Raw genomic sequence first — 27,616 nt, 5'->3', positions numbered from 1 at the left:
GAGAGAGAGAGACTCAAGATTCGGTGAATCAGCGTTTGGCTGCGCGTCACACACGCGTCGCTGTCACGGCCGAGATATACGCGTTCAAATGTGTTTGTAATTTCCGGGTTGGACTGGAAGGAGGGTGTGTCTCCGATTCCCAACAGAAACACGCTGGATAGAACAGAGAGAGAGACGCGCTCCGCGGGAAAATGGCATTGGGAAGAGGGAAGCGGAAGCGCAGCGCGATGGGAACGGGTTCCAGCTCCTCCGTCATGATTTAGATCGGGATCCACTCCCGCATCGCGATGGAAAAGACGCTCTGCTCGTCGCAGCCGGTGGAAAGGAGGCTGGCGGCTCGGACGGGCTCGGCCTCGCTCGGGTTCGGCGCGTCTCCGCCGGGGAACATCGCGCCGCTGCAGTCCGGACGCACGCGCAGGATAGAGGGAGTGCTGAGCAAATACACCAACCTCATCCAGGGCTGGCAGAACAGGTACCGAACCCGAACACACTCAAGAACATGATGAAGTTTACAGAGACTGGGCTCAACTCGTGCCCTCACTGTGTCATTTCAGATCACCAGAACACATGCGCGGCACTGACTTAAATAATACACTGTATTTTAGGTCCAAATATGATTTATTTCGTTTATTATTATTTCATTTTTATTAGTTAAGGTCAGTTGTGTTCTGACAGCTTTCATTAGGTCAGTGTTAGTTCAGTTATGTTTACATACACTACAAATATTACTGTACTCATATGCATACATACATAGGGCTGTCAAATCGATTAATCACAATTAATCACATATAACATATGTGTGTGTGCATCTAATAAATATATATATATATATATATATATATATATATATATATACACACACACACACACATATAATGCATGCATGCATACATATATTAGGGCTGTTTAATTTTTAATATATGTGTGTGTACTGTGTATATTTAGATTGCATTTATAAACGCATACACATTATGTATATATTTAAGAAAAATATATAAAAATCAAAAAATATTTATATATAATTTAAATTATATATAAATATATAAATGTTAATATTTCCTAATTATATACATGTATGTGTATGGGTTTATAAATACAAAATAAATATGCATAGTACACATATATTATATAAACACATACTTTCATGTCAGATGCAATGAATAGATTTGAGAGCATTTTATATATGTATAGACTTTTAGGAGAATTATAGTATAAGATAAGCTGTACATGAGTATATACACTCTTGAACTCATATATGCTCATATTCTGTGGTTATGATTCACATATTAGTGGTGTATTATCATCTTTGGTGTTTTCTGGCATATGTCCATCATTACTCAAGTGTTGCATCAGAACAAAAAGTTCAAACTTCCTGATGCTGATGTGTTTTTGCATTGAGTTAAAGCTGAACTCATCATTCATCCTGTTATTTTAGTCATTGAACAAACACTCAGCGTCAGTTCAGACTTGTTGCTCATTTCACAGGAGATTCAGAGGTGAACTGATATTCAGGAAGAATTGCACAAGAGGTCAGGATAAACACACACACACACACACACACATGAACGTTATCTGGATGAGAATCTGATCTTTGGTCTTTAAACACAGTTTGTCTGTATGTTGTAAAACAGCAGAAGTGGAAACAGTTTCTTCACACACACAGGCTATTTCAAGCTCTTCTCATGGTCTGATGGTGGAGATCGAGGTTGTGTAAACACATCAGTTTTCGTGCGTTGTGACCTGTGTGTGTGTCTGCAGTCAGTGAAGAGATGAGCTTTGATATTCAGAGCAGATTCACACACACCTGCACATCTGATTCACTGCTGACTCAAGAGAAGTCTGTTCTGTTATGATACTCTTATGATTATGAGCTGAGATTATGAACGTAAACTTAATTTTTTTTTAAGTTTCATGAATTTATTCCATTAACAATTTAATCAATCTTTTAAAATCAAATGAAAATATAACAATTAATTCACAATAAAACATTGCATTTTTATTTTTTCAACATGGATGTCTCTTGAGTATGATATTCCTTAATAATAATAATCTAAAATCAATGTTATTATCATTAGTAGTAGTACTATTGCTTTGAAAAGCACATTTTACTGTATTATAGTGATATATTTCGATCATAATTTCTCAAGTTAACTTGAACTCAGACTTTTATTTTGGCGTATTTTCATTAAAAAAAATCAAGTTTCTGTGATTATTTGACATGCCAGAGTTTTTTTTTTTTTTCATTTTTAGAAATGAAGTGTTGAAATGCTTGTTAAATGCTCTCAGAGCGGCTCTGAAGATTAAGTTTATGTGGTTTCCTCTTTATATAGACATGCTAAACAAGCAGATTGCACGTTTAAACAGCAGTCGTTAATAATTACAGATGATGGTTCATAGCGCAATTTAATTTGATTAATGTGACTACCCTATTTTTGATTTATTATTCCAAAATTTGCCAAATTCTGTGACATTATGCTGAATCTGCTCTTCATTTGATCTAAATGTTGCCTAGAAGAACTAATTGAGATATTAAAATCATATATTCAAATTATTAAAATATAATTAGATATTAAAATTCTGCCCCGTGTGCAGTTATTCAGACCATAGTGTAAGAGGAGATGAGAAAATAGGGCTGACATTTTCGGATAGTCACACACACGCACACACGGGTTTCTCTGTGTTCAGCAGGTCTGTCAGACTCAAGCAGATTTTGTCCTGTAATATAGTATGAATATGTCTGATATGAGTTATTCATGGCGTGTGTTTGTCCTTGATCTCTCTGGCTGCTGAACAGTTGATCTGTTGTGGGTTTCACATCTAGAGCTGATTTAAACACAACCAGAGCTGTTTTAGTATCATTGAGTTCTTCTTCATTTACATTTTAATTCTAGTTAAAGTTAATATTTCTCATTTTTAGTAGACTAAAAAGACAGCCTGAAGAATAGAAATGTAACTCTGTTCTGGGATTATGAGCTTTCTCAGATTACTAGAGCTGAATGAAGTCCTCTTACAGCTGACATGTTTCTCACAGCACAGATCTCAGAGCTTTTTTATGAATATGTAAATGTAAAGTAAAGGTGCCCGAGTTTGTTTTAGATAAGAGAAAAATGCATCTGTAGTTTTATTTCTTTGTTATTTTTCGGTGAGACTCTCAGGTGTATCTGTGGGTGACGGATCCTGATGTGTTTGTGTCACAACAAAAGATCGGCTCCGTGTTCTAAGCAACAGAACGCTTTTCAACGTTCTATTTTTACATTTAAACTGCAGTATATCTCAACAGCTCTTCAGTGAATGTGTCTGTTTAACTAATAAACGTCCAGGCAGTAAATGAGTCTGGAAATGTTAATCCAGTTTCAGCTCTGATGGATTCCACCAGTGTAAACGTAACACATGCATATTTCACCAGCACTGAATAGGAAACACTGAGAGCAAAACTGTTCAAAAGTTTGGGGTCGGTAAGATTTTTATTTTTTTTTTTTCAAATAATTAATACTTTTATTAATCGAGGATGCATTAAATTGATCAAAAGTGACAGTAAAGACAATTATAATGTTACAAAAGATTCTATTTCAATTAAATAATGTTCTTTTAGAATCCTAAAAAAATATATGAAACTGTTTTCAACATTGATAATAATCAGAAATGTTTCTTGAGCAGCAAATCATCATATTAGAATGATTTCTGAAGGATCATGTGACACTGAAGACTGGAGTAATGATGCTGAAAATTCAGCTTTGATCACAGGAATAAATTACACTTTACAATATATTCACATAGAAAACAGCTGTTTTACATTGGAATAATATTTCAAATTTTTTATTGTATTTTTGATCAAATAGATGCAGCTTTGGTGAGCAGAAGAGACTTTAAAAAAAAAAAACATCCTGCCAACGCCAAATTTTGTAATGTTAGTGCATAGCAGGTTTTATTCATTTTTCTTGAACCTTTTAGCAAAAATATAGTTAATAATAATTCTGTTGTGTCTCTTCACTCTCTGTTTCACACACTGTGTGTTTGTCAGTGTAATGTGATTGTCACCGCAGCATCTTGAGCGTGTTAAACCGCCTGCCAACACATGGCACAGGAAACACTGCTGCTTCACTGCATGTTTTGATGAGAGAAATCGGTCAGTCCTGGAAATGAAGGTTATGCAAAAATTCCACCGAGCCGTGATGTCAGTGATACAGTGTGTCAGATGGTGAAGTTGTGTTGGCTTCCTGACCTCTGACCTCCTCCTCACGGCATCACTGCACCATCTCTGCGGTTTCCATGAGCGTTTTTTAATGCGCTCCTGCAGCTGGTTTCCAGGGTGACGGCGGATTCGGAGAGCGAGAGCGCAGTAAACGAGAGCGCTTGAACCCGTCTGACTCAGGACAGGTCGCAGAGCTCAGAAAACACTCTCGGTGTATCAAACCTCATAACTGGAGTGTTGTGCGTCTGTATAACAAAAATATGTGCCGAGAACATTTGTTTAATGTTGCCGTCAAGTTATGGGAACGTTATTTCTGTAAACGTCCAGATTTTTAAATGTTTTTCAAACGATAAGGGAACATTCCATTTTGAATGTTACTTTTGAATGTTTTCTGAACATTCCGAAACAAGTAGTAACATTTAAAAAATGTTCCGAATAAAACGTTCCGTGAAGGATGTACGCAGACGCTTGTCAGTGGTTCTGTTGTTGTCGTGCTGGACTTGAAACCTTCTCTCATGCAGAAAAACAGCCATAAATGTGAATTATTCACAGATATGATTTCAATACTGAGTCACTACATGTGTCTGTTAACTAGGACACACATAAACTAAAATAAACCACATGCTCGTATGATGAATGAAGCTCGTTCTGACTGTGTTTGTTTGCTTCAGTAAATCCACGAGGTTCTTCTGGAATCGGTTTGATTTATGTCTTTGTGAACATGATTACATGCTCTTGAAAGGCTCTGATTCGAGGTCAGAGCACATTTAAAGTGTTTAGTGCCGAAGGCTGGAGTCTGTGGAGATGAAGAGAATCCTCCAAGAGAATGGACTCTAATTTTATCATGTCTATTATCAACTGTAACTCTGTCCTTTGCCTTTATGAGACTATTTTTGGTCATTTTAAATATCTTACTATAAAAAATGGTGTCGTGTGAAGTATTTTCTCAATAAAAAGTGCTTAACCATGAATCAAACCAAACAGCTTTGATAGTCACATTACAAAATTGGTAAAATCAATCAACTCAAAAAACAATGGTACAAAATAAAATTCATTTTTATCACATATAATAAATGTGTTTTACATTTAATCAACACATTTTACGTGGATTGCAAAATATTCAGTAGTTTCAGAATATAAGGAAACTGACTTGATCACCTCATTTGCAGAGCAGGACTATGGGTAATTTAGTTCTTAAAGGAGAATTTAATTGGGCAATTAAATAATAACATAAAAACCTAAGTGGTAATCACATTTAATTTGCTGCTTTTAGAGAAGCAAATCTCCTCATTTAACAATCTCAGAGCTCATGGTCTGTACCGAACGGTTTATATGTTCTTTCTTTATAAAGGAAATCTACAGGATTTTTACTTCGTCTGTTGCGTGAGGAAACTGGACTGCACAGACTGGATCTGTTTCTGTGGCTCGATTTTAAACCAGTATAGACTAACAAATCCTCTTGAAACAAAATTACTGTGCATTTCTGAGCTGGATATACAACTCATGCATGTTGTTGAGCTGTGATTATAGTGCATGTGGCAGTGCAGATCTTATCATTATTTACATTTATGATTGACCTTTATGGAAAAATGAGCCTGTCACAAGCAGAACAAAGATCCATGCTTTTGCTTTGTGTGTATGTTTGTGTGTGTTTGTTAGGGATGCACTGATATGAAAATTTTGGCCGATACCGATAACCAATAATTCTGAAAGCCGATAACCGATATATTGGCTGTTAAATCTAAATCCAATTTTTAATATAATTTTTGAGAGCCTGATTACAAAAAAAGGTCTCCCCATTAAAAGCCATGTCCCAAACACACAATTTTAATGTTCTCATTATAATTTTATGTAGCCGATATGACAGATTTGTGATGCACATGTTACACTTAACTGTGTTTCCCTTTTTGAAGTGATTTCAATCATATTTCAAGAAATTCAAAACCATCATGGTGAACAGTGCACATCTGAAGTGTCTCAGCTGAAGGAAATAATCCATTATTTATCGGCTTTAATATATTGGCCAAATTTTTATCAGGCCGATAACTATAACATTAAAAATGAACATATATCGGCCGATACTGATATTGTGGCTGATATATTGTGTGTGCCTAATGTGTGTGCATGTGAGTGTGTGTTGTGTGCGTGCTTGTGTGTGTTTCTGTGTGCGTGTGTTTGTGGTGTAGTGAGTGAATCTTCATGGTCAGTGCTTCTGTTTCTGTGATCAGAGTCATTGATCTGGTTTAGAAGAAAAAACACTCTTTCTCTCCCCCCTAGAAAATATTGCAAAAATAATTGCAAAAAAATAATATATATATATATATATATATATATATATATATATATATATATATATACTTATACTTTTTGGTATCCTAATATTGCAGTTTGATTTTATTTTAATTTTCCCAGCATTTGAAGAATAGATTATTTCTACAGTACAGATCGTTGATATGGTTTATAATTGTTTATTCAACTTAATATAGTATCCAATGTTCACATTCATAATAGTGTCTATAATGGTTTTGTTAAACTGGTGAAAAACACTTATTTTTGATAAATCATCAGAAAGCGTGGCTAATGCAAATAAAAATATTTAAGTGTTGTTTCTATAAAATGAGAAGTGGATTGGTGAATGAAATATTCTCAGGTTTGGATCGTGTCCGTCTCTGTAAACCTGTTCTTCAGCTGCGGTTCTGTGTTTCTCTCTCATGTGCAGTTTCTCGAAGGGTTTAATCACACAGAGAGCTGAGCTTGACTTTCAGTCTCATTTACACCCTCTAATTGTCAGAGCGGCTGATTGGTGCGCTGGCCTCTGGCCAGAGGGATTGTGGGATTGAAGAGAGTCAATCATCTGAGCTCAGCAGTCACATGCAGATCTTCAAGTCAATTTGTACAATGTACATAGTGTGTGTGTGTGTGTGTGTGTGTGTGTGTATATATATATATATATATATATATATATATATATATATATATATATATATAATTATGATTATTATTATTCATGCAGTGTTCATAGATGCAAACCTTGCTTTTAATTTTGCTGCTTCTGTTAATTGTAATAATATGCAGTAATTAAATGCAGCATGTCACAACAGCTTTCCATGTTCTGTATTTCATGTCCAAAGTCCTTATGTTTTTATATTTTTGATAAGTAGTCATATTATTTCAGACAGATGGTCCAGTGCAACAGAAAAATAAGTGTAAAATACTAATTAATTTCAACTCTATTGGACTCACTTCCACTTCCATGTTTTGGAAAAGTCCTGATCCAGTTCTATTGCGATGCGTCTCATTATCCTGATGTGTTCGTGTGTGTCTGCAGGTATTTCGTGTTGGACCCTGATGTGGGTCAGCTGCAGTATTTCGTGAACGAGCAGGGGCGGAGCCAGAAGCCGCGTGGTTCTCTGCCTCTGATTGGTGCGTCCGTGACGTCGAGCGACGAGGCGCCTCACATGTTCATCGTCAGCTCGGCCAATGGGGAGCTCTACAAACTCAGAGGTATTTTTACACTCGCTTCTTGAGCTTCAAGATGTGCATGTGACTCTCAGGTCAGTGTATTTGGGTGACAATGGCTGAAGGTTACTGTCTCGCCGTTACTGTGGCAACCAGCAGCCTCTGCTTAAGAAATTCATGTTCCATGCAGGAGTTTGTACCAATGACATCACTGAGGATCATGTGACTGTCATTGTCCAGAGCATTTATTCAGGGGTTTCTCTCTCTGTACTGCTGGAGGTTTCTCAGTCTGTCCAGTCTATTCACATGACAAAAAAAAAAAAAAAAAAAAAAAAAAATATATATATATATATATATATATATATATATATATATATATATATATATATATATATATATATATATATATATATATGTTCAGTCCACGTCTGTGTCTTCAGGTCTAGTGTTGAGTCTTAATGACTCTGTGACTCGTTCACCTCATGTTAATTGCAGTCATTTCATCTCCTGCTCATTATAGAAGCATCATTCTGTCGTAATTATATCAAGAGCTTGTTTAAATTGCTAATGCCGAGCTGCTCGGAGTGAAGGTTATTCGTGATGAAGCATTCTCCACAGCTCATAAGATTGAGCATTAATCTGATTCTGATGAAGGTGATGCAGCATGAGAGAGAAAATCAATTTCTATGAGCATCAATACCTAAGAAACGTCTGCCACATTGACTCTCACAGGATCTGCTCACTACTGCCATTGCAAGGGGCGTTTTTGGTAATTACTGTAAGTTCTGGGAGCTGGTTTTTAGCTGGTCTAAAGTGGTTCTCACTTGTAAGGATTTGGCTAAGCTACACTATAAAAAAATGTAAATTTTATTTATTGATTTTATTTTTATTTATTTAGAAGGCTTGCGAGATCGGAAGGTGTAGTGAGCTGACACTTTAGGCGTCTGATGATTCGTTTTGATTTTGATTCTATTACAAATGTGTGTGTGTGTGTGTGTGTGTGTGTGTGTGTGTGTGTGTGTGTGTGTGTGTGTGTGTGTGTGTGTTTACGTTCGGGCGGCTGGTGATCCAGATATATTCCAGCTCTCACTGCTGCTCTGTTTCTCATTAATGGTCTGTTTGTGGTTCATTCAGTCTCAGTGCTGAAGCTCAAACTGAAGCTCAGTGAAGTTCAATAGTTACAGCTCGAATACTTCACTAATGATTGTTTTGTTAATAGAAATAGTCTTTACTTCCTCTTTGGAAGAGTGACTTCCTGTTCAATGCAAAGAATTCTGTTTTGCGTTCAAAATGAAATACTTCCCTACTATATAGTAATCGAAAAACAGTAGGTGAAAAGGCTCCGGATGACCTACTGCTTCTGGCGAGATTCTGAAGTGTGCATTCGGTGGACACTTTACTATCCAGTGAGGCCACGGGACACATGAAAGTAAACATTATAAACTGGTATATTTGTCTTTCTGAATGGGTGCATGATGACGCTGTATGGTACTGAAGTTACTATTGTAGTGCACTGCATCGCTTTGATGTGTTCATGACCCGTTTGATCTAGTCTAAATGCAGTGAATTTCATCTTATACTCCTAAATGTCTTTTCCCAGGTAACGCATCAGTTATGGTTTATGGTTCAACAGCAGCTAAACACCTTCTTGCTCCACTTGCTACAGTAGCCACGCCCCAAACCCTCAGCCTGCTACAGTAGCCACGCCCCAAACTCTCAGCCTGCTACAGTAGCCACACCCCAAACTCTCCGTCTGCTACAGTAGCCACACCCTAAGCCCTCAGCCTGCTACAGTAGCCACGCCCCAAACTTTCCATCTGCTACAGTAGTCACACCCCAAACTCTCCGTCTGCTAGAGTAGCCACACCCCAAGCCCTCAGCCTGCTACAGTAGTCACACCCCAAACTCTCCGTCTGCTACAGTAGCCACGCCCCAAACTCTGTCTGCTACAGTAGCCACACCCCAAGCCCTCAGCCTGCTACAGTAGTCACGCCCCAAACTCTGTCTGCTACAGTAGCCACACCCCAAGCCCTCAGTCTGCTACAGTAGCCACGCCCCAAACTCTCAGCCTGCTACAGTAGCCACACCCCAAACTCTCCGTCTGCTACAGTAGCCACACCCCAAACTCTCCGTCTGCTACAGTAGCCACGCCCCAAACCCTCAGCCTGCTACAGTAGCCACGCCCCAAACCCTCAGCCTGCTACAGTAGCCACGGCCCAAACCCTCAGCCTGCTACAGTAGCCACACCCCAGCCTGCTAACCACACCCCAAACTCTCCATCTGCTACAGTAGCCACACCCCAAACTCTCCGTCTGCTACAGTAGCCACGCCCCAAACCCTCAGCCTGCTACAGTAGCCATGCCCCAAACCCTCAGCCTGCTACAGTAGCCACGCCCCAAACTCTCCGTCTGCTACAGTAGCCACACCTCAAACTCTCCGTCTGCTACAGTAGCCACGCCCCAAACCCTCAGCCTGCTACAGTAGCCACACCCCAAACTCTCCGTCTGCTACAGTAGTCACGCCCCAAACCCTCAGCCTGCTACAGTAGCCACACCCCAAGCCCTCAGCCTGCTACAGTAGCCATGCCCCAAACTTTCCACCTGCTACAGTAGCCCCGCCCCAAACTCTCCATCTGCTACAGTAGTCACACCCCAAGCCCTCAGCCTGCTACAGTAGCGACACCCCAAACTCTCCGTCTGCTAGAGTAGCCACACCCCAAGCCCTCAGCCTGCTACAGTAGCCACGCCCCAAACTCTCAGCCTGCTACAGTAGCCACACCCCAAACTCTCCGTCTGCTACAGTAGCCACACCCCAAGCCCTCAGCCTGCTACAGTAGCCACGCCCCAAACTCTCAGCCTGCTACAGTAGCCACACCCCAAACTCTCAGCCTGCTACAGTAGCCACACCCCAAACTCTCCATCTGCTACAGTAGCCACACCCCAAGCCCTCAGCCTGCTACAGTAGCCACGCCCCAAACTCTCAGCCTGCTACAGTAGCCACACCCCAAACTCTCCGTCTGCTACAGTAGCCACACCCTAAGCCCTCAGCCTGCTACAGTAGCCACGCCCCAAACCCTCAGCCTGCTACAGTAGCCACACCCCAAACTCTCCGTCTGCTACAGTAGCCACACCCTAAGCCCTCAGCCTGCTACAGTAGCCACGCCCCAAACTCTCAGCCTGCTACAGTAGCCACACCCCAAACTCTCCGTCTGCTACAGTAGCCACACCCTAAGCCCTCAGCCTGCTACAGTAGCCACGCCCCAAACTTTCCATCTGCTACAGTAGTCACACCCCAAACTCTCCGTCTGCTACAGTAGCCACACCCCAAGCCCTCAGTCTGCTACAGTAGCCATGCCCCAAACTTTCCACCTGCTACAGTAGCCACGCCCCAAACTCTCCATCTGCTACAGTAGTCACACCCCAAACTCTCAGCCTGCTACAGTAGTCACGCCCCAAACCCTCAGCCTGCTACAGTAGCCACACCCCAAACTCTCCGTCAGCTACAGTAGTCACGCCCCAAACCCTCAGCCTGCTAAAGTAGCCACACCCCAAACTTTCCGTCTGCTACAGTAGTCACCCCCCAAACCCTCAGCCTGCTACAGTAGCCACGCCCCAAACTTTCCACCTGCTACAGTAGCCACGCCCCAAACTCTCCATCTGCTACAGTAGTCACACCCCAAACTCTCAGCCTGCTACAGTAGTCACACCCCAAACTCTCAGCCTGCTACAGTAGCCACACCCCAAACTCTCCGTCTGCTACAGTAGTCACGCCCCAAACTCTGCGTCTGCTACAATAGTCACACCCCAAACTCTCAGCCTGCTACAGTAGTCACGCCCCAAACCCTCAGCCTGCTACAGTAGTCACACCCCAAACTCTCAGCCTGCTACAGTAGCCACACCCCAAACTCTCCATCTGCTACAGTAGCCACGCCCCAAACTCTGTCTGCTACAGTAGCCACACCCAAACTCGCCATCTGCTACAGTAGCCACGCCCCAAACTCTGTCTGCTACAGTAGTCACACCCCAAACTCTCAGCCTGCTACAGTAGCCACACCCCAAACTCCGTCTGCTACAGTAGCCCCCCCAAACTCTCAGCCAGTGCCACGCCCCAAACCCTACCTGCTAGTAGCCACACCCCAAACTCCGTCTGCTACAGTAGTCACCCCCAAACTCTCCGCCTGCTACAGTAGCCACGCCCCAAACTCCACCTGCTACAGTAGCCACGCCCCAAACTCTCCATCTGCTACAGTAGTCACACCCCAAACTCTCAGCCTGCTACAGTAGTCACACCCCAAACTCTCAGCCTGCTACAGTAGCCACACCCCAAACTCTCCGTCTGCTACAGTAGTCACGCCCCAAACTCTGCGTCTGCTACAATAGTCACACCCCAAACTCTCAGCCTGCTACAGTAGTCACGCCCCAAACCCTCAGCCTGCTACAGTAGTCACACCCCAAACTCTCAGCCTGCTACAGTAGCCACACCCCAAACTCTCCATCTGCTACAGTAGCCACGCCCCAAACTCTGTCTGCTACAGTAGCCACACCCCAAACTCTCCATCTGCTACAGTAGCCACGCCCCAAACTCTGTCTGCTACAGTAGTCACACCCCAAACTCTCAGCCTGCTACAGTAGCCACACCCCAAACTTTCCGCTTACTACGGTAGCCACGCCCCAAACTCTCCACCCGCTACAGTAGCCACGCCCCAAACTCTCCACCTACTACGGTAGCCACGCCCCAAACTCTCCACCCGCTACAGTAGCCACACCCCAAACTCTCAGCCCACTACAGTAGCCACACCCCAAACTCTCCGCCTACTACGGTAGCCACGCCCCAAACTCTCCACCCGCTACAGTAGCCACACCCCAAACTCTCAGCCCACTACAGTAGCCACACCCCAAACTCTCCGCCTACTATGGTAGCCACGCCCCAAACTCTCCACCCGCTACAGTAGCCACACCCCAAACTCTCAGCCCACTACAGTAGCCACACCCCAAACTCTCCACCTGTATACAAAATCTTACATACTTTATCTTTAACTATAATAACTCATGTCTTTACTTCAGTCATAATCTAACATGACATAATAGGATGTTTTGAGTTGTTGCCATGGTATCTATAATGCATTAATATTTTGCATATTTACTCTCTCTCTCTCTCTATCTCTTGTTTCCTCCCATAATTCCACTGTCAGCGGTGGACGCCACAGAACAGCAGCTGTGGATGACGCAGATACAGGCCGGTACCAGACGCCACTCCGACAGCAGCGCCAAGGTGTGTGAACACTCACACTCACTCACATACACACACACACTCAACCACACACGCTCACACACGTGTGTTGGAGTATGTTTGAGGAGAGCGGTGGGAAATTATTATATTATATAGGGAAATTTTTGCTTTTGGGAGAGTTTGAGTTGCATGTGTGACGTGCAAAGATTTGTAATGCAAGTGTGTGTGTGTGGTCTATATGATGTCAATCTAATGATGCACACAGGGTTCTGAGGGCGTTTAAGGTTAGGAGAGTTTGATGAGATGAACTCACTGATATAGTTCTGAACCTCACTGACTCCAGAGCTCATGTTGGTCTGTGGACACTCCTGTTATAGTTTCGGCCCGTTGTGTGTTTGTGTGGATGCTGTAATCTGATCTGATGTCCTTCACAGATGAGGAAACTGAAAGACTGTGATGAGAATCTGTGTGTCAACCAAACGCAGAACACACTGGATGCACAGGTACATCACACACACACACACACACTCACAGACAGATTTTTAAACTGTTCAAACATCTTTCCTCACTTTATGGATTGATTCTTACTGTAAAGAAACACTCTATGAATGACTTGTGTGTTTTTCACTCATTGATCTTCATTGATCATTAATCTTCAGCACACAAACACGCAGAATGACTTTTGTTTAACATCATGTCTAGGTTTGATTTATACGTTACCAATAAAAAGAGGTTTTCCTTCATCATTTACTGATTAACAGGACATTTTTGTGGATGTGTGATAAAATCCAGAGATTCAGTCCGCTCTAAATGTTCAGATCAAACTTTAGAAAGCTGAGAACAAAGTTATAAAGTCTTACTGAATACATGCATTAAAATTAATTTCATCCAGTGTTATCTTAGTATCATTGAGATGTTATTATAGTTTTTATTAATTTGTTTTTGTTATTATATTTTACGTTTTAATTTTAGAATTTTTTTTTTTTTTGTCATTTTTATTTCTTAAAAAATGTCCATATAGTTTTTTTTTTGTTTTTTTTATTTCAGTTTAGGGTAATTTTGGTACATCAACTTAAACTAAATCAAGAAATGTTTCCTTGACATTGAATAAAATGAAAAAAAAGTTTGAATATTTTATTTTATATCAGTTAACATTTATTTTATTATAGTAACAAAAATATTTTCATGGTTTTAGTTATAACCCTGATTTAATTGTCATTAAATTCTCATTTTCATTTAGTTACTAAAATCAACTAAAACTGAAATAAAAATTAATAGAAACTAAAAAAAAAAGAGGCAAAAACAACAAAGTTACTAAAATGAAAATGTAATAAATAAATAAATAAATATATATATATATATATATATATATATATATATATATATATATATATATTAATTTTATTACTTAAAGTAAAAGAAAAACTGAAATGAAAATATATAAACTTAAAAACTAATAAAAATGACAAAATTACTAAAACTTTAACTAAAATTAAAGTGAAAACAGAAAATACTAAAACTAAAAACTAATTCAAGCTATTAATAAAAGCGATGACAGTATCTCAGTGATAGCAAAGTCAGGCTGTGTGTGTGTGTGTGTGTGTGTGTGTGTGTGTGTGTGTGTGTGTGTGTGTGTGTGTGTGTGTGTGTGTGTGTGTGTGTGTGTGTGTGTGTGTGTGTGTGTGAATCTTTCACCGTGTCTCTCTGTCCGTCTCAGGGTTCATCGGGCCGCACGCGGAGCTTCTCTCTGCTTCCTCACCTCCCTCCGTCTTCCTCTCCTGCGTCTCAGAGGCACCTTCCTCACCCCGGGCCTCCGAGCAACATCGTCACCATCACGCACCACAAGTCGCCTGCAGCCGCCCGCCGTGCCAAAAACCAGTATCCACAGCGCCTCCTGGAGGTCAAAGAGGTCAGACACACACACTCTCTGACATTCAAAGAAATTCAGTGCAGCATAAGAATTTAATTAGTCCAAAACACAAATATTTTAACTAGTTTTTAATTTAATATTATTTACATATAGCACTACAAAATCACTCCATGTTGTTTTCAAAATCTTTATAATAAATAATAAATATTGACATCAAATGGCATTCTAAGAAATTAAGAGTTTAATTAAGAGTTTAATTTCACATCATCTATAAAATCAAATGTATGTGCATTTTAATATCATCTGATGTTTCACAGATACCCTGTATGATACGTTTATGGGTAATTCATACTGAAAATTAAATGCATTATTAAACACTACACTTAAAGCATTTATACAGTTTCCTGCATTTATGCATGTGGCAGATGCTTTTATCTGAAGTGACTTACATTGAATTTATGATAGATATTTTATTAATGTAAATCACTCTGGATAAAAGCATCTGCCACAAGCACAAAGGTGAATATGTAACCTAACTAAAACACGCCTCCTGTTCACTGGATTTTCTCTTGAAACATCTTCTTCATTAAACAGAAATGTATCACAGAGATGTTTCTCCTCATATAACGTGAGTTTTGAACTCTATGGGTTTCATTTCTGTGCCAGAACATCATTTAGTGAATTAAAGTCCTGCGTCAGCCGAAACATTATTACCTCGTCTGTCAGATCTCACGTGATCATCCGCCTCGACTTCAGTTCAAACTCTCAGGCCCTCGATTTCATCAGCAATAAAGGAAAGGAAGTTCAATGAAAGATAATGAAGATACTTACCACTTTTATTCTTTATAATAATGTGCCAAGAATTCAGTAAGAAAGTCAGTCACCAATTTTAATTTCATGTTAACTACTGTACATGATCAAAGCTACAGTAAAAACAGTGAAATATTATTACAGTTTAAAATAACTGCTTTCTATGTGAATATATTTCAAACTGTAATTTATTCCTCAAAGCTGAATTTTCAGCATCATTACTCCAGTCTTTAGTGTCACATGACCTTTCAGAAATCATTCTAATATGATGATTTGCTGCTCAAGAAACATTTTTTTTTATCAATTTTATGCATCTTTGCTGAAATAAAAATATTAATTTCTTGCAACCCCCCCCCCCCAAAAAAAACAACTTAAAAAATGTAGTGTGTATTTATGTGAATGTGAATAGGTGTCAATGTTGTAAAGTTCATCAATTATGAAACAAATTCAATTCAGTTGTAAAACAGACAAAAGACAAGTGACATTATTCAAAATTCATCTTAGATGATTAGTAAATTATTGTAGTAACAGTGAACATGACAGTCTTTTATGGAAGCTTGTTTCTTCTACAGAATAAAACAATTTAAAAGATAATTGCACCTTTTTTCTCGCAATTCTGACTTTTTTCTCGCAATTCTGACTTTATTTCTCGCAATTCTGACTTTTTTCTCGCAATTCTGACTTTATTTCTCGCAATTCTGACTTTATTTCTCGCAATTCTGACTTTATTTCTCGCAATTCTGACTTTTTTCTGGCAATTCTGACCTTTTTTTTTCTCAATTCTGAATTCTGACTTTATTTCTCGCAATTCTGACTTATTCTGACTTATTCTGATGATTCTGACTTTATTTCTCGCAATTCTGACTTTTTTCTCACAATTCTGACCTTTTTCTCGCAATTCTGACCTTTTTTCCTCAAGTCTGACTTTATTTCTCACAATTCTGACCTTTTTTTTCTCAATTCTGACCTTTATCTTGTAATTCTGACTTTTTTTCTCGCAATTCTGACTTTTCTCACAATTCTGACCTTTTTTCTCGCAATTCTGACCTTTTTTCCTCAAGTCTGACTTTATTTCTCACAATTCTGACTTCTTTCTCGCAATTCTGACTTTTTTCTCACAATTCTGACCTTTTTTTTCTCAATTCTAACCTTTTTCTCGTAATTCTGACTTTATTTCTCGCAATTCTGACTTTATTTCTCGCAATTCTGACTTTTTTCTCACAATTCTGACCTTTTTCTTGCAATTCTGACTTTTTCTCGCAATTCTGACTTTTTCCTCGCAAGTTTATATCACACAATTCAGAGAAAGAAAGAGTCAGAACTGCAATATGTAAACTTGCAATTGTGAGATAAAAAGTTGCAGTTACCTTTTTTATGTTTCATTCAGTGGCGGAAACAAGCATCCACACTTTTCTGATGGTTTGCTCTGATGTTTTGACCAGAGTAACCCCTCGGGTTGTGTTCTAGTTAGTAGTGCAACTGAACTGCTCCACCTGTTGGTCAACTGCAGTAAGAACCTTCCTCTCTTCTTCAGGCTATGAACCAGGCCGAGGGTCAGCAGAAGAGTCTGGTCCAGTCCATCGAGTCTCTGCCGGCGAGAGGATCCCTGTCCTGTCTGGATCAGGACCTGCTGCTGCTGAAAGCCACGTCTGCCGCCACGCTGAGCTGCCTGGGAGAATGCCTGACTATATTACAGCACAGCGCCGGACACAGCGGCAGCAGCAGCGCTAAGCCGGTTCACAACCGCGGTGAGTCCGACACGGACGCCCCACAGACTGAGTCGGCCAAAGATCAGGGCGAGGTCGACTGCGGCCCCTGTCCGTATATAACGGGGCCCATGCAGCTAAACGTTTGCAATAAATGCTGTTGAAGGGCTGTTTGCATGTTCAGTGTCTGTGTGAGTTCATCTGTATTTTGGTTCTTCATTTGTTCATTCAGTTCTGTGCCTGATTGTATCATTTGTATTTGTGCTTGAGTGTGTAACACGGGTGAAACCGTCTCTCGATGCATGATTCGTGTGAGTGTTTGGAATCTGATTCCTGTTGCTTTTCAATGCTGGATGAACCACATGCCAAAGAAACACACAGGTGCCTGAAAACTCCAACCGACACAGTGGATCCAGTAAAACTTTCAGATCAACCCTGACATGGACTCAGGTGCTTCGCTCTGGGCGTCAAGATCAATCGCCATGATTTTATATTTGATTTTGTTTTATGTTTGATCATTTTTTTTAATGTTGATCGACTCGGCCAAACGAGAACTCCTTGATATGAATGGACACATTTGAGGAGAAACACTTGAGAGCCGAATGACTCTGTTCCTGGTCTGAATATTGTATGTTTGTTTCTGAATGTTGGTCTTCAGATCTCAGGTTCTGTTTCTTGTGTTTGGACAGAACATTAATTTCAGCGCTTTTTAATGCTGTTTTTCTTTTGTAAAATATATTTTTGTTCCTCTGAGAGTGTGCTTGTTCTTCTCTCGCCCTGAATGCTTCAAATTGAGGTGAAAATGAGACCCTATTGGTATATACTGAATGGACTGAATCCCAAACGGATCACCCAGAATGTTTCTGATGTTACAGAAATGAATTAAATTAATTAAAATCCTGAGTTTAGAAGACACCTTTGATCTCTGACGGGTCTATTAAGGGTTAGTTGTGTGTATTGAGGGGGCGGGGCTGTGAATGGGGCGGGGTTATGACAAAGAGTGGGCAAGTCTTGGACAGGGGCGGGGCTCTGACAGAGGGGACTGTGAGTGGGTGTGTCTTGGACAGGGGTGGGGCTGTGAATGGGGCGGAACCTGCTGATCCAAACGAGGGAAACGCCAATCAGGTAAATACATATTTTGTGTTTTGTTTGCATGATCCGTTTGTTCTTCATCACAATGATCAGTCAGAACATTGCACATATTCTGTTCTCTTTTGTGCACGGATGTTTCTCTGCATGGTCTGTGTGATATTTATTTTTTTCCAGCTGTTTCAGAAATTAAAGAATTAATCTGAAGTTATGCTCGATGCTGTCAGATATAGTGTTAATTTAGTTATTTCCTGCTTTTATATATATATATATATATATATATATATATATATATATATATATATATATAAAATATAAATAAAATAAATGTTTTCTATTTAAACATTTTAAAATTTATGTTGACTTGAGATCATTGCAAGCCCCGATCGGTCTTGGCAGCGCCGCTTCAAATCAAACACAGCTACTATCTTAATTTTTACTTCCTTGTTAAAGGGTTACCTTACCCAAAAATAAAAATTCTTTTAAAATTACCCACCCTCATGTTGTTCCAGACCCGTAAGACTTTTGTTCATCTTCAGAATACAAATTAAGATATTTTTTATGAAATCTGAGATATTTCTGTCCCTCCATTGACAGTCTATGAAACTACCATTTTCAAGCCCCAGAAAGGTAGTAAAGACATCATTAAAGTAATCCATGTGATTGCTTTGTGCAAAAAATTAGAATTAACCTCTTTATTTACAAAATATTAATCTCCAACGTACGTTGGAGAATCCACTGGAGTCACATGGATTACTTTAATGATGTCTTTACTACCTTTCTGGGGCTTGAAAGTGGTAGTTTCATAGACTGTCAATGGAGGGACAGAAATCTCTCAGATTTCATCAAAAAGATCTTCATTTGTGTTCCGAAGATAAATGATAGTCTTACGGGTTTGGAATGACATGAGGGTAATTAATGACAAAATTGCCCTTTTTGGGTGAACTAAAACTTTAATAATATCTTTATTTTTATTTCCTGGAAGGAGACTGTTTTGAAGGAAATGAACAGGTTCAGATTCTAATGTTTTGTTTTCTTTTTGATGCATCTTGACTAAAGACATTAGCTTATTTATGTTAAAACTTAAATGCAATGCAAGTGGCTTTCACATTAGAAATGTGTAAATGTAATATTGATTTATTTATTTAAAGGTCAGTAATCTACATGAGCACCAATGTCACAGAGAAGAACCGTATTTATTCATCTCAGTTCTGCAATTGGCTGAATCTGTCAGAAAGTAAGGAAAACTTGACATCTGCTGATCAGAAATATTATGAGAGCAGGTGCCAATTCAGCAGATTCCTGATGATGCTTTGATCATGACGTCATGAGAATTTATGAAATGAGATGTTTGTGCATCAGTACAAGACCCTTTCACATCTTTTCACAACACACTGAACGGCTGCCAGACACTCAGAAGTTTAGAATATAAAATTAACTGGTTATATTTATAAAAATAAATAATACATTGGTATTGGTAATACAACTGCCATGCTTTTCATGTGAAGGTCAAAGCAGCACATGTTTGTATTGAAAGGTGTGATTACATTCCTTCCCCTGCTGGAAAAAAACTGCCCTTAAGCTGGTTTTATCTGGTTTCTACTGGTCAGGAAGTCCTAGTTTAAATGCATTTGTAAACCTTAGGCTTGGTTTACGCTGCTTTTCAACAGAGGGCTGAACATTGGCGCTGATGCACTGAACAATGACAGCTGAAGGTCACTAATTGATCTGGTTTGGAATTTGGGCGTGATGTGTAACTGCTGACCGCTGGTCATGTGCTCTTCATTCCTGCAGAAAATGTTCCTGTATGGACTGTCCCAAAGTCACCCTCAGAAGAAGGTCTGAGGAACAGCGGTGCTTCTACCCTGAGCTCCACAGAGCCCTCGCCCTCCCTCAGGAAGAAGAACCTGCTGCAGAACACTGAGGTAAGACCATTTAGCCCCTGTTTACACCTGATATTAAGATGTATTTTGGTCGATCGGATCACAAGTAGATGAGAGAGACACATTCCCGTTTACACCTGGTGTTTAAATCCATCTCTTTTGTCCACTTTCAACCACTTCTGTCCTGATTTCTTTAAGGGGAGGGTCTATATGTGGGTAAATGTATGTTTTTTTTTTCAGATCTTTCAATCTAATGGACAAAATAAGGGTAAACATACAGAGAGCAGCAGCTTTTCGTTTCTCTGACAGCCTCAAGACCACGCTGAACACGGTGAATGTGTTATTAGAAATCAGGAATGGTGGGAGAACATTGTGCTTGGTACATTTATTTGTCTTCAAACCAAACTTGGGTCTTCAGCCGACAAAGTTTAAATCCTGTCTGGCTAGCGTGCTTCCCATAATGTTTACGCCTTATGTCAGTAGGCAGAGAGTCTTTTGTGGCTGTTCAAACACATTTGAGCACATGAGTGTTTCCACAATGAAAGCAATCCGGTCGAATGCATTTTCAACTATCTCTGGAAGTGGTCAAAAGTGGACAAGCTCAAAACATTTTAGACTCTTTTTACACCTGTCATCCAAAACGCATCTTAATACCAGGTGTAAACCGAGCCTTCCTGTCTGAGACTGGAATAACATTATGTATAATGCGACCATGCGGTGTGTGTGATATAAGTGTTTGCAGCAGGACGGGATGGAGGTGATTTCTCCTGATGAGGAGGTGATGGATTCGGATGATAACTCTGAAGAAGATCTGGGTGTACTGGAGGACCAGAGGAGCGTCATTCTGCATCTGCTGTCTCAGCTCAAACTCGGCATGGACCTCACACGGGTGCGAGTGAACTACACAACACATCTGATAACATTAGAGTTTCACTTTACATTACAGTAAAATGTGTGGTTTGCGCAGATTGTTCTTCCCACATTCATCCTGGAGAAGCGTTCATTACTGGAGATGTACGCTAACTTCATGGCGCACCCAGACCTGTTCCTGTCCATCTCCGCGGGAAACACGCCGGAGGAGCGTATGGTGCGTTTCGTCGAGTATTACATGACCGCCTTCCATGAAGGACGTAAGGGCGCCGTCGCCAAGAAGCCCTACAACCCGGTGCTGGGCGAGACCTTCTGCTGCTCGTGGGCGGTTCCGCGAGAACGTGTCCACCCACTGAGGGTGGGGCAGCGAGACGTGACCAATCAGGAGGCAGCAGGGGCGGAGTCAGACTATTACAGGGTGCGTTTTGTGGCGGAGCAGGTTTCCCATCATCCTCCGGTGTCTGGGTTTTACTGTGAGTGTGCGGAGAGAGGCATGTGCGTCAACGCGCACATCTGGACCAAGAGCAAGTTCATGGGGATGTCAGTCGGCGTATCCATGGTGGGAGAAGGTGGGTGACGCTCTCTTATGCACAGGGAAAAAACACAGGGAGTGTTGTAACACCAAACTCCATATGTTCAGTCTTGTTTAGGCAGTTTTGACCTTTGTCCATCAGGTGTGTTACACCTGCGGGATCACGGTGAGGAGTACGTGTTTACATTCCCGAGTGCGTTCGCTCGATCCATCATCACCGTGCCGTGGGTGGAGTTGGGGGGAAAGGTCACCATCAGCTGCGCCCAGACAGGATACTCGGCTAGCGTCACATTCCACACTAAACCCTTCTACGCGGGCAAAGTTCACAGGTCGGTGCTGCACTCACGTCGTGTCGGAAAGATTGGATTTACGAGTTGGACGTGTTCCTGGTAATCTTGAATCAGAATAACTTTGCCTCTCTCTTGCAGCAACATCTCTTCTCTGATGATGATGATGAGGGCGGGGCAACCTGTCACTCACACGAGATCCACCAATAGCAAACCACAACCATCCAATCAATTCCCCACAGACAAAATCAAGGCCCGCCCTACATTTGTTCTTGTTTGAGAAGTAGTTTCACTCAGATATACATCATAATAGGGAAGAAAAGACTAGACTAAACTTTAAGTTTGTTTCCACCAAAGCGTTTTTCTAAATTCCAGAGTATTTTGTTCAATTGTTTTCAATGGGAGTGCCGCCAAAGTCCCTTTTAAGACAAGTAATTTCACTCGGTGGCCATCTTTGAAACTCCTCTCGGGCATTCAAGTGCAGCTCCTATCTCTCTGAATGGGGAAACATCAAATTCTCCAAAGCTGTTAGCCATGCTTTCACCAATGAAATCTGACAACAACTGTCTCATAAATTTTGTTTCTAAACACTCAAATCATGACAAAAAAAAAAATTTTCAGGCTGGATCAAGCTAATGTGCGTGCGCAGTCCTAAATGCGCATCTCTTGTGCCTCATTTCGGAGGCACGTGTCTGACTGTTTCTATAGGAACCGGAGCTTTTAACAGCCTCTGCAGTGCCGCGATGACTTTACCAATCGGCGATTGGATCTTATTTAGAAAGGCGGGACTTATTCTGCCATATTGCGCGTTGCACTTTCTCCCATTCAAAACAATACGAGTGATGCGTCTTGTGTTATTCTATAGTCTTTGGTGCCGCGTATTTAAAAATGCCAGCAGTGACGAGGGGCTGAGCATTTATTTCACGCTGAGCGCTGCGCACTTGCCATTTTTTCTGGCTTTTCCGAGAGTTTATAAATGGGTAAAACACAGCACTCATTACTGTCACATTTTACCCAGCCTTCCAATCACAGTAGAGGAGGGGCGGGACAAATACCACACTGACTAATTGTCACATCTTGCTTGTACAACAACAACAGAAATCTTGTTGAATTTTATTTAGAAAAGGTACATTGCCATCTTGCTCCGACTGAAGTGATTTGAAAGCACCTGACATCTTAATTACGACTTCCCAACTTGTAAATACGAATTTCCCAGTGCGGTCATGTCAGCAAAATTTGTGGCAAAAATGTCCATCCATGACCAACTTTAACCCCAGTTAAAATCTTTCACACTGATTGCGTGGATTCCTATAGTAATTACTGTATTTTAGTCATGAAAATTCTTTAAATGTAAATGCATTATTTTGATAGTTAAATGAGACGTAATTGAGAAGTCTCTGAGTGATGACGATGATGAATGTGTGTTTCAGGGTAAGTGCAGAGGTGAAGCAGAACTCCAGCGGGACGGTGGTTTGTAAAGCTCAGGGCGAGTGGAACGGGACGCTGGAGTTCACATACAGCAGCGGAGAGACCAAAGTGATTGACACCAACAAACTGCCCGTCATCAAGAAGATGATTCGCCCGGTGGAGAAACAGGGCCGGAGCGAGTCCAGGTGATTCTTCACAATATTACTGTGCTTTTACTAAAATAAATGCAGCCTTGATGAACAGAAGAGACTTCTGTTTAAAAAACATTAAAAAATCTTGCAGAATCTTATGAACATATGGTTTTCCTAAAATACTTCAATCAGTTGTGATATTTTGCCGGTCTGTGTGTGTTTGAGCTCAGGCGTCTCTGGCAGCACGTGACCGCGGCTCTGAAGGAAGGAAACGTTGATCTGGCGACTGAACACAAGCATCGGTTAGAGGAAGACCAGCGATCCGGCGAGAGACAGAGAGCCACCAACAACATGCCCTGGAAACCCAAATACTTCAACAAAGAGGTGCGTTCATGACCCAGACCGGCTCAGAAACTACAGCAACATGTGTTCGTGTTACAGACTGAACTGGGTTTGATATGGAAACTTGTTTCCGTCACAGACTAAATTGTTTAATTCATTGTTTGAGTTCATATCTCACAATTCAGACTTTATAACTTGCAATTGCAAGTTTATAATTAGCAATTTTAACTTTTGCTCAGAAGTGTTAGTGGGCGTTTACACTACACCGTTTTCAACTATAAATGAAAATTTTGTATTGTTTTGGCCGTTCATTTACAGGACAACAGCGTTTTGGGGGCCTGAAAATGCAACTTTTTGGAAACGGGTTTCAAAGTGCAATTTTTGAAAACGATACCGTTATCATCTCCGTGTAAACTACAAAAACGCGAATTTGTTAAAACTGTGATGCCGCGCAAATGCGTATTGCACATTCAGTCCATAGCCGCGTGCATTCCTTTACAATGTGACATCGCCATCTACTGGCCTGGCAGCAGAATACAGCGATTTTAGTCATGTGAATGGGATTGTTTTGACACCGTTGTCGTTGTACATAAAACTTTTCAAAAACGCAAAGGAAAATATTCTCCGTTTTTAGTACATAGTTGTTGTGTAAAAGTACCCTTAGATAAAAAGTTGCCTTTTTTAATTTCGTAATTTTAAGAAAAAAAGTCAGATTTGCAAGATTTAAACATGCAATTGTGAGAAATAAAGTCCGATTTATGAGTTATTAACTCGCAAACCTTTTTTGTTTTTTATTCCTTGGTGGAAGAAACTTCCATAGTTTGAAATGTGACAAACTGCAAATATTAACTAAATATATTAAAAAACTTTATCTAAAAAAGGGACCGTTTAAATTGTGATGTTTATCACTCTTGTGGAGCTAAGGTGAAATCATTTTAAACAGCTTTTTCTGGAGTTTTTAATTTTGTTTGTCTGTGTGCAGGGTGACGGATGGGTCTACAGAAACCCACTATGGAAAAACACACTGAGATAAACTACAAACCACAGGAGAGAGATGACCGCTGATCAGAACAACACAGGGACTCAACAAACAGCAAAAAAAGAGACTGGATAATCATGCATTATGATGCATCGCACCATAGACTGTACAGAAACCAATGTGTAAACATAAAAACATGGATGCATAGAATAGACTTTTATACACTGTATAAATTATATTATTTTTCACGATTATCTAACCGAGCCTTTGTGAATATACACATGTACACAGTATTAATGTGATCTGCCATTAGATGATTTATTAACAGAGTCAGAAATTTACAAGCAACATGGAAGAGATGTTTATATTCAAGCTTCATACAGTCATGAAAACACAATCAGCTCATATTTCACCCCAAAATCAAGATAAAAAAAAATTAATTATAAATTAAATTAAGTAATAAAGTATAATTATATAGTAATTATATAATAAATAATATATACATCTTTTATAAGATTTTTTTACATTGTGAATTTACCACTTAAATTGTTAGTACTGCAATATAGTATTTTTTTACTCCATTACAGAAAAAATATTGTAATATAATATTTTATTTAAATCAGCATAAATTAAATGTGAAACAATGAATACTATCACAATGTACAAATACTTTGCCATTTAAAATATATTTATTTTAAATAAATCTTAATGTCCTAAAATAAGCTTCAGTTTCATATATTTTTAGTTAAGAAGAACTAAATGAAACAGTATTTTGGGGTGAAATATGACCTGCACATGATCTTGACTTATTTGTTAAGATGTTTGACATGAAACAGAGATTAAACGGATGAAAACCTTGTGTTTTCACTAATCATGTGAGCTAGTAGTCAGTCAGCTGATGGTTAAATGGATGACCACATCTGGCTAATCAATATCCTCAATCCATGAGTCACGGTTAATTCCTAAAGCCTAACTGACTGAACTTTTGTTTGAACTAATTGGCCATTAAACGAGATTTTACCCGAGAAATTTTACACTCCTCCACTAAGGATTTCTGATGCACTTTTAATCGAGGCCTTCCCTCAATCTTGTGACTTTATATTAACAGTATTCACTGATGTAAAGTACATTGATTTGAACTAGGTTCATTGATTTTGTAGGTTCCCAGCAGTCACTGCTGTATGATACATGATGCAAGACTTTAAAGGGACAGTACTGTATTCTAAACTATAATCTGGTTATAGCTGAAGAAGTGTTATAAAGCTCTACACAGGATATGTGTTTTCTGATGAGTCTATGGGTTAGTTCACCCAAAAAGTATCATTGTGTCATCAATTAATCACCCTCATGTCATTCCAAACCCATAAGACTTTTGTTCTTCTTCAGAACACAAATGAAAATATTTTTATGGGAGATTTCTGTCCATCTATTCACCAAGAACTCTGAAGCTTCAAAATGTTCTTAGAGGGATAGTTCAACCAAAAATGAAAATTCTGTCATCATTTACTCGATCTCATGTTATTCCAAAACTGTATGAATTTCTTTCTTCTGCCGAACACAAAAAAATATATTTTAAAGAATGTCAGTAACCTAATTAACGAGGGACGTAACATATTTGGGGGCTCGTCCGGGATCTTTATCCCTTTTTGGAAAGGGATCTCAATTTTTATATTGTTTACAGAGAGGTTCATATCCCGGACGAGCCCCCAAGTATGTTACGTCTCTTGCAGTGTTGCCAAGTCTGCGGTTTACTAATTGGACTAATTTACAATGTTGCAGCGGGTTGTTTTTAATATCCGCAGTTTTAAGCGACCCCAAATAACATGATATTTAGCCCCGGGGATGCGAATTTTACCAGGAAACCCCACCAAAATGCGTATTTTACCTCCTGGAACGTGATTTTTACCGTGGGACACCCCATAATGCAATTGGGCTAGTTTTGAGAAGCAATTGGATGGGTTTTGTTGTGAAAACCTGGCAACCCTGGTCCCTCATTATTTATATAGATGTTATTTGTCTAGGAAAATTATTAGACATAACAAATGTTTTGCACGTGTGTGTGACGACAGTGAGGGGATTGCAAGCGAAATGGGATGGACCACAAGTTTTGTCATTTTTACAAATTACATTTTTATTTTCTTTAAATGCAATAAAGTGAAGTAATAAAGAAAAAAATAATTAATTAATGAATATTTACAATATGTACAACTTAGCAAGAACAAACAAAATCAACAACAAACAATCTGGTGGAGAGGAAGGAGCAAGGGAGTCCCGTTTTTGACTTCCATAGTATTTTTCTTCAGTTGGGCCCATCAACTGTTTGGTTGCCCATATTCAAAATATCATCGTTTGTGTTCCGCAGAAGAAAGAAATTCATACAAGTTTGGAACAACATGAGGGTAAATGATGACGTTTTCATTTTTGGGTGAACTATCCCTTTAAGGAAATTTTGAAGCGTCAAGAGACTTTAAATGGAGGGACAGAAATCTTTCATGAAAATATTTTCATTTGTCTCTTTAATATGTACGTTGGAAGGACGTGAGGGTGAGTAATTAATGGTGAACTGTTCCTTTAAGGTGCGGTCACATTTATTGTTGCTCGGCTGGATCGTTTCGGGGAAAAATGCTCACGTAAAATTCGTGCATTTTAAAGTTGGGGATTTGAATTCACCATACTGAACAACAGAAAACTATGTGGTTTGAAAATGTGTTCTGTTTGAGCTGTGCTTTATAGAAGAGACAACGAATATGTTTTTGCCTGCGAAATTTCGCGGAAATATCGCTAATGTGGCCGCACCTTCACACACAGC

The 27,616-nt window shown here is 39.8% G+C and overlaps 1 protein-coding gene across 1 annotated transcript; it reads left to right on the top strand.

The window, feature by feature from the left end:
• LOC125275906 (oxysterol-binding protein-related protein 10) lies at positions 1-25,832 on the top strand. Its single transcript, XM_048203223.1, has 14 exons — positions 1-472; positions 7,521-7,696; positions 12,843-12,922; positions 13,315-13,383; positions 14,598-14,789; positions 17,095-17,312; positions 20,026-20,039; positions 20,150-20,280; positions 20,981-21,127; positions 21,206-21,677; positions 21,783-21,969; positions 23,358-23,540; positions 23,717-23,870; positions 24,811-25,832. The coding sequence occupies exons 1-14, from the start codon at positions 288-290 to the stop codon at positions 24,859-24,861; spliced, it is 2,259 nt and encodes a 752-aa protein (XP_048059180.1). The 5' UTR covers positions 1-287; the 3' UTR covers positions 24,862-25,832.
• Positions 25,833-27,616: the final 1,784 nt, after the last annotated feature.

Source organism: Megalobrama amblycephala, linkage group LG9 (assembly GCF_018812025.1).
Source record: "Megalobrama amblycephala isolate DHTTF-2021 linkage group LG9, ASM1881202v1, whole genome shotgun sequence".
NCBI lineage: Eukaryota > Metazoa > Chordata > Actinopteri > Cypriniformes > Xenocyprididae > Megalobrama > Megalobrama amblycephala.
Note: the sequence above shows the minus strand (reverse complement) of the source record. Positions and strands in the feature narration are given on the sequence as shown.